General features: G+C 40.8%; 1 protein-coding gene across 1 annotated transcript in view; it reads right to left on the bottom strand.

Moving 5' to 3' along the window:
- slc14a2 (solute carrier family 14 member 2) overlaps positions 1 to 1,577 on the bottom strand; it is a 9,605-nt gene extending 8,028 nt beyond the window's left edge. The window contains exons 1-3 of the mRNA XM_020594280.1: positions 1,197 to 1,577; positions 904 to 975; positions 639 to 795 (exon numbers count right to left, since the gene is read on the bottom strand). Of these exons, the coding sequence (XP_020449936.1) occupies positions 639 to 795; positions 904 to 975; positions 1,197 to 1,220 (253 nt within the window). The 5' untranslated portion in view covers positions 1,221 to 1,577. The remainder of the gene's footprint in view (positions 1 to 638; positions 796 to 903; positions 976 to 1,196) is intronic.
- Positions 1,578 to 7,959: the final 6,382 nt, after the last annotated feature.

Raw genomic sequence — 7,959 nt, 5'->3', positions numbered from 1 at the left:
GAGCAGTTTGGAGGTGCAAGATACCTGAGCGTGTAATGTTAATTTTACCTGTGATCCTTTGAATAAATCAGCACTGTTTTGAAGTTACTTGTACTGTCTCGTCTCTCAGAGTCAGTATGGTAAAAAGTACCGGGTACAACAGTACAGTGAATATCACATCATCTTTTGTTTAATATGTTTTCATTTTCATTCATTCATTTTCTACCGCTTGTCCCTGAACGGGGTCACGGGGGGGGGCCGGAGCCAATCCCGGCCAGCCATCGGGCGAAGGCGGGGTACGCCCTGGACAGTTCGCCAATCCATTGCAGGGCTAACACATAGACGAACAACCAGACACACGCACATGCACTCCTATGGGCAATTTAGAGACACCAATCAACCTTAGCTGCATGTCTTTGGACTGTGGGAGGAAGCCGGAGCACCCGGAGAGAACCCACGCAAGCACGGGGAGAACATGCAAACTCCACACAGAAAGGTCCTTCTTGTTGTGAGGCAACGGCGCTAACCACTGTGCCACCGTGCTGCCCGTTTTCATTTTCATTTTTGTAATTTCCAGTGTGCCTGTGCTGTACTGCCTCTGTGTGGATCATGGGGTGGGGTGGGGGTGTTTGAGGTGGTGATCTTTCAGTGTAACTTACTTCCCATCCATTTTCCAAACACCTCCATGTCTCCAGAAAAGTAGGAGACGCCCTTGAGGAAACGGGCCCTGGCTCTCTGCAGGGTTGTAGCTCCTGCAGGCTGCACAGAATCCTTCTCATGGGGGATGTCATGGTGTTCCATCAGCGGCTGCTGTTCCTGGAACCATCGTTACAATTAGAGTATGCCTAGAGAATTTAATTAGAAGAATTGTTTCATACATGCATGATTTGTATCATGCTGTATGAACTGTGAACACTGACTTACTGTAAAGGTGGTGGCAGGAGCACTGGTGGGCAGTGCAGTAGGAGTGGACACGCTGAAATTCTTTAGAATGTCCTGATGTAAGAGAAGCAAATGAAGTTTTCCTTGGCACAAATTATAAGAGTAAAAATATATGCAGTAAATCTTTCAAAATTGAATAAAATATCCATTTATTTTACACCAAATATTATTAGTTCACTATGGTCAATGATTTAAGTTTAGTTCATCCTTTAAAAAAGTTTGATTATCGTTTACTGTCCTGCTGGACTTTGACCGATATGTACAAGTGCTCTTACCTTTGTGCAATGTGATGCAGGCATATGTCCAGAATAGGCACAAGCTGCGCAGTCTTCTCTGCAGCATGTCTACATCGACTTCCACCAAAGGCTTTTATAGCAACATATCACAGAGAAAACCCCACCTCATCGCTCCTGTCTTCCCCACCTCTCCCTCTCAGCCACGTCTTCCTCTCCTTTGCTCATCTTCTGCTTAGCAGCACCACACCCATGTCTCTCCATGCACACGCTCATACACATGATTTCATCTCTATCCTTTCTCTGACAATGAAAATTACAAGAAAGGAAAAGATAATCGCAGGTGAAGTCAAGCTTTGCTCTTCAGTTGCTGGTGTTGATGTGCTGTGCAGTGCTGCAAAGCCTAAAACAACTCAAACTCTTGACTCCAGAACCTGCTATGAACTTGACCACTGTGCAGCAGCGTAACATGAGAGAGGCCATGCACTGCAGATATCAGTATCACTGCCAGACATCTTGGAGGGGTGTGGGACCTCACTGACTTAACTGCTTAAGAAGTAAGTTTAAAGGAACCACTGCAGAGAAAAAAAAAGTTGTATAATGTTTTTTGGGGGGTTGCAAATAAAGCAACACAAAGGCTGTGTCTGAAATCACTCACTCACAGTGGTGCATTATGTTTGCTGTTTTGTTGTGATTTCCAGGTGCTGAGTGTGTAAATCTATCCACTGTATGGCAAACCTAATGAGCGTTATACCGTCTACCTCCCCTAACCATCACAAAGCATATCCTCCAGGGCTGACGTGAACTGTCCTGCTTTGTTTTTCCACTGTATTTTCTCTAAAAGGGCTGTCTGGTGGTTCATGTTAAGAATGATCAGACAATTAAACACAAAATGAAGGCATGCTTGGAATATAGAGAAAAATAATATAAAGGACCCTGTGACTCTCATCAGGTTTTGCAGCATAAATAATGGATAGATAATTTAAAGGAGAATAAAGTGACATAAAATGTGAATATTCAACTAAAATGTAAATATCTCAAAAGTGTCATTAAGTTCCAGTTACCTTCCGCCAATGTTTTTCAGTTTTACTGGGTGAAAGCGCTGTCTTATCTTCATCATATAATGTCCAAGTTGCATTATCATAAAGAGCAGATGCACACACACACACACACACACACACACACACACACACTTAGAGACAAATAATGAGAGTACAGAGAAGTGGGGTTGTTTGGTCTTTAAAAATAACTACAGCATAATTACAAAGCCAATGAGTAGCACTGATTTTAGCTGCTGACATCTAGTCATCACTGAGGGAGGAACAGGAGCAGCCTGAAAAACCTGGAAGGGCTGAAGAAATATTTCCAACAACTTTTGTTCTTCATTAAAAATGGAATGAAGAGCAAACAGGTGTAGCGAAATACTTGTACCTTGTGATATGTTATCTCATGTTACCAGTAACTTGATTAATAGTTGCTGGGAAATTAACGGGGGGGGGGGGCACTAATGGAAAAAAAAATAGTACAACTGTGATTTGCTGCACCTAGAAATTTCACTTTTTCTTCCCTCTTTTTAAAAATGTTTACTCAAATATAGGGCATCTTGCATAATTACAGAGTTACTAGTTATATAGCAGGAAACGAGATATTTCCTCTTAAAAATGACAATTTCTAAAGTAGTTTGAGTTTTCAGATACTGTGGATTCACATGTTGGACCGCATGGATTTAAACAGACATGTCCTCTTTTCAACAGATCAGTCTGTTCCTGCAAGCATGAAAGTATGTTGTGCAAAATACTGCACAATGAAAATATTAGAGTAAAGTATATATTCTTGTATTTTTGAACAGGCAGACACCAGAACTAGCTCACTGTTGCTCAGTGCTAAAGCTGTTTAAGCAGCGAGCTCTTTCAGATTCTCTGTGTGATAAGTTCTAAATTTTAAATGAAAAAAAAAAACAGCTGAAGACTAAACAAAGTATCCAACATGAGAAAGTTATAATTTATCATCTTAAAATATATTACAGCAAAGCTAAGCTTAAGCTAAGTGGTCATGTAACAGCCAGGCTCAGATATGGCAGCTGTTAAATGAAGGAGCATTCATCATGTTGACATTTACAGTGAACTGGGTCCATTTGCCCTCCAGGTACAAGCTGTCCTGAGGCAAAGCATTGAATGGACCAGCCTTTCACAGGGCATTAAAACTCTAAATTGTACTGGTTCACTGGACCTGCTTTTCCTAACAAACTGAATAACACTCACAGACTGACAACAAGTAGCTGTGATGAAGTGGTATGATTCAGCAGCTTTACATGAGAGTCTGGTGATTGTCATGTGATCCTGTGTGCACAGATTTTTAGGAAGATGGTAGTTTCAAGAAAAGTAGGTTGGTTCTGACATCTAGTGTGAAGATCAGAAATTACACATCAGCTGTGTCCCTCCGCCTCCCTCCTCTCCTTCACTATTATCTGACCTATATGCCTCAGACTGGATCAAACCAACAAAGTCCTCTGGATCCAGTGATCTTTAAGCAGCTTCTTCACCACAGACTAAAACTAAAACACAGGACTGTAAAACAAATCAGACCAAGCTGCATTTAAGATCAGACAACTCTGTCAATACTCCGCCAGAGACAGATCTGAAAAGATTAGAAGAGGCAGCTGGTTCGGTGTTTTCATGCAGCCAACCTACCCTCATGCAGACACACAAAGGACGAGGCTGCATAGTGTATGCATGTGTTTGTTTGTGTGTGTGTGTGTGTGCGCGCGCGCGCGCGCGTGTGTGTGCATGTGTGATGAGGTGGTTGGTTGTGAGGGGGTTCTTCAGCTTCTGCCAGAGTCTGTGGAACCTGATACATGATGACTCCCCATCACAAGAATGTAAGTTTCCTTCTCTATGAGCATCTGGCCTAATGCCCGACCACATCTCCATCTGTGTGTGTGTGTGCATGTGAATATGAGTGTGTTACTTGTTACTATTTGCCCCCTTTTCAGAATGAGCGGCCTCCTTCAGCACAGGAGACATTCTTCATGCGATGGTTGTCCAATTTGTTTTCTTAGTCTTTTGCTAAGGTGCTGTCACTTTCATTTTCAGGTTTCTGTCTGGAAAGCGAGGACTTCAGATACACCAGTCTAAATACAGACAGCAAAAACATTTGCCTTTCTAACAGGTTACACTGTATAAACACTTTTTCGAGGAATTAAAATAACCTGAAAATAAATGTAATTTCATGGTCAGAATCGTGATTGTTATGGTCATGGTGAAGTTTTTTCTGCCTACACAATAGTCTCATTGTCACAGTAAAGTCTCTGGACACTGGTTGAACAGGTTAGAATCATATTCACACCCAAGGATCTGCAGAGCTTTAAAGACCGCCTTAACCCCAGCTAAAAATAAAGTTCTCTTTGACCTGGTTCTAACTTGATGTAGTGACAGGAGTGTACTTCAGAGCGTGTTAGTACACAACTGCTGGGTGTGGTTGGGTCAGAGGGCAACTGCCGTCCAACTTTCAGTCAGAGGAGGAAGTGGAATGCTACTTTTTAGCCTGATAATTTCCATAACTTCATGTTCTGGAAGTGTCTGAGGAAACAGCACCCTACTGTAGGGACACTGTTATTGATTGGTTATGCGTCATGGCTATTAAATCAAGATTACAATTTTTGTGTGAAAGGGAAATAGTTTATCTTAAGATATTGTTTCTCTTCATTGGAAACTAAATGTAATATATATTTGCAATAACTGAATAGTTAACACAGGACCACCTAATGTGATGTGAAGCTTTAAATTGCAGATGAGGGTTGAAATGGGTTTGCCAGAGTACACAACATAAAAGATGTGATATTGTGCTGATTACAAGCTCAAATCATTCCCTCCTCTTTAATGAAAAGCTGAATATACAAAATGGGTGAAAAGGCATGTTGCTGTCCTCCTGGAAATGCTGTCTGTGTCTGCATGCTCATGACAACCATTTCTCTGCACTTTTTGCACTCTCTACATTTTTATGCCTTGGGCTCAAGGATGAACTGATTAAATTTTAGTGGTCAAAGGTCACTGTGACCTTGCACTCATCCCATGCTTGTGAATGCTATCTCTCAGGAACGCCTTAAGGGAATTTATTTTTTTTTGGCACAAGTGTACTCTTGGACTCAAGGAGGAACTGAATAGATTTTGCTGGTCAAAGGTTAAAGGTCAAGGTCAGTGACCTCACGTATGTGCCATTCCTGTGAACCTAACTGGTTGGGGGAAGCATACAGCTGCAAAGATGCAAGATTCTAGCTTCACTTTGTTATATACAGTGGGCATAAAAAGGTCAAACATTTGGACTCCTTTGCCTCCAGACCTTCAACATCAAATCCATCATGTAACCAATTCCACAACACACTGACATCTTCTGCAGAGGGCTGATGTGTGTTTTGTTACACCATTTGTCTGCTGTGTTTGCAATTCAGCAGTCTTTAGCACTGTTTATGCTTTGCACTTTTTACCAGTTGCTAAGACACATTTTCTGAAACAATCCACCGTTTTCTCACAACTACGCACATTCTTTTCTTTTCAGATTGCATAGTGTCATACTCAGGATGTTTTTATCTGGTAGCTGTGTGAGGCTTGTGAAAAGGATATATCTACTGAGTAAGTGCTTTTTCACTTTATTGACAGAGGCAAAGTACTTTATATGTAAAATGAATGAATCAGAAATGCAGCAATTTACTTCAACATCCTTTTTTGTATTTTTATATATGGTCACTTAGTTGTGAAAAATTATGTAAAACACTGAAACATCTAATCTAATTCCTGCTATTCCAGGGCTTCAATAATCATTACAAAAAATCCATCAATAACAGTATTGTATAATCACTCATACTGTATATACATGTACATCCTCCTGCATTTGGCCACAAGCTGTCATCAGCATCACAGCTTATGTCTTTTGTGGAAAGTATCTTCTGAAATATCTAATTCAACCCTCTTTTCCCCATCAACCCGTCTTCCATGATCCATGATCCAAGCAAAATCATTCTGAAGCCCATCCCCTTTTACTACATAAAAGATGGTAGCGAGACTGCTATAAACACAGGACACCTGGGCAGGCTTTCCGCTGACACTGTAATACTTCGGGAATTATTGTTATTTCATTTTGTTGCAAATATTTTACTATAGATTTTCTATATATTTCAATGTGGTTACTGCAGAACATTTCCCATCATTCTTTTTTACAGTAACGCTGCATTGGTAGAGCCTGACACTGATTACTGCAACTCTACCAGTTACACACATCTGTTATGTGGCCTTTAATTTAAAAGACCAGTGTTTTTACAACTCTTAGCTTCTTAGCTACAGTACATGCTGTAGTTTTTGAAGTCTGAATACACTTCTAACTTTAGGGGCAGTCACTGGTTTCCATTGTTTTCTCTGTGGTTTGAAAATTAATCATCAGATTCAAGACTTGAGCTGGTTGATCTACCACTGTGAACATCAGGTCTGCACACATGTTTGTCAAAAAAGTCTGTAGTTGTACATTTTCTGTTAAATGTTTCAGGCATGATGGACAGGCCGGAAACATGGAGAGAAAAGCCCCTTTGGCATCACTGCTTGGAAAACATGAAGTCCCCTGGTCATTCACGCTGAATAAAGTGTTGGATTCTGTTACTGTTCTTTAACATTCATAAGACTGCACTTACAGGAAACATGTGTGTGTGTGTGTGAGAGAGAGAGAGAGAGAGAGCATGAGAGTGAGAGAGAGCAGGTATGAATGAAGACAAAGACTCACTTGTTCACAGTGGTGCTTTATCCTCATTACACTCTTTATTTGTTTACACTGTTAACTCTCTCACTTCCTCCATCCTTCACTGCATCTCTCTCTCTTCAGTGACTCATTCATTCAGTCTGTACACAATCTGTACACAGTCTGTACTTTCTTGCCATCCTTCACTCATGACATAAGCTGTAGCTCAAACATATTACTTTAAATAGTTCGTGTGCCATGTTGCGGGACACGCAGGCTTACAAACATGTCATATATCAATCAATAAGTCAAGGTAGTAAGGAAGATTAGGAGAAATCCAAACACACACACACAAAAAACTTATCTAAGAGGCGAAGCAGTTTGGTTGAAAGAAGGAACTGGAAATGATTGAGGAAAGGTGGAGGGCAGTATTTTTTGTGCTGATGAATTCCATCAGCTAACTATGAAGCTAGCTCTGGGTTCATAAAGAGACAGGCCTGCACAATTAAAATCAGACAGAAAATGGAAGCAGAAGGGAAGGATGAAGAGAATGACAAAGAAAGAGAGAGGAGGAAAAAAGAGGGAAAGCGAGGGAGAGTAAAAGACAAAAAATAATTGGTTCTATGATAGCTTCCAGCTGCACGGCACTCAGCCAAAAAAACTCTTCATGACAAGCCCTCACGTACTAACACACACACACACAAATGTGCACACTTCAAGTCAGTAGTGCACCATAAATATAAGATCCTGGTAGTTTGTGACAGTATGTTAGTAACTGTACCATGCTGTGCTGCTTATTTTGAAAAATCCATTTTTTGATTGAAATAATGACCTGCTACTCTGAATAACAAGCAGATTTCTTCCTGTTCTGGTGGCTGAAAATGTGTAACATACATATGAATGTGTTTGTCCATAGAGTTCTGGCTGCAGAGTTCCAGGACCAAAGAGCGGTACCTCTGCAGCAGACCACTGTGAAGTGTTCCAGAAGCCTGGGGATCATAGTGATATACTGCATTACAAAGTAAAGTGATGTTACACATTTGTTCAGTGACAGCTCACTTCACTTCATTTAATGATGAATAAA

Source organism: Monopterus albus, unplaced genomic scaffold (assembly GCF_001952655.1).
Source record: "Monopterus albus unplaced genomic scaffold, M_albus_1.0 scaffold23.1, whole genome shotgun sequence".
Lineage (NCBI taxonomy): Eukaryota > Metazoa > Chordata > Actinopteri > Synbranchiformes > Synbranchidae > Monopterus > Monopterus albus.
The sequence above is the reverse complement of the archived record's forward strand: the minus strand, read 5'-3'. Positions and strand labels throughout refer to the sequence as shown.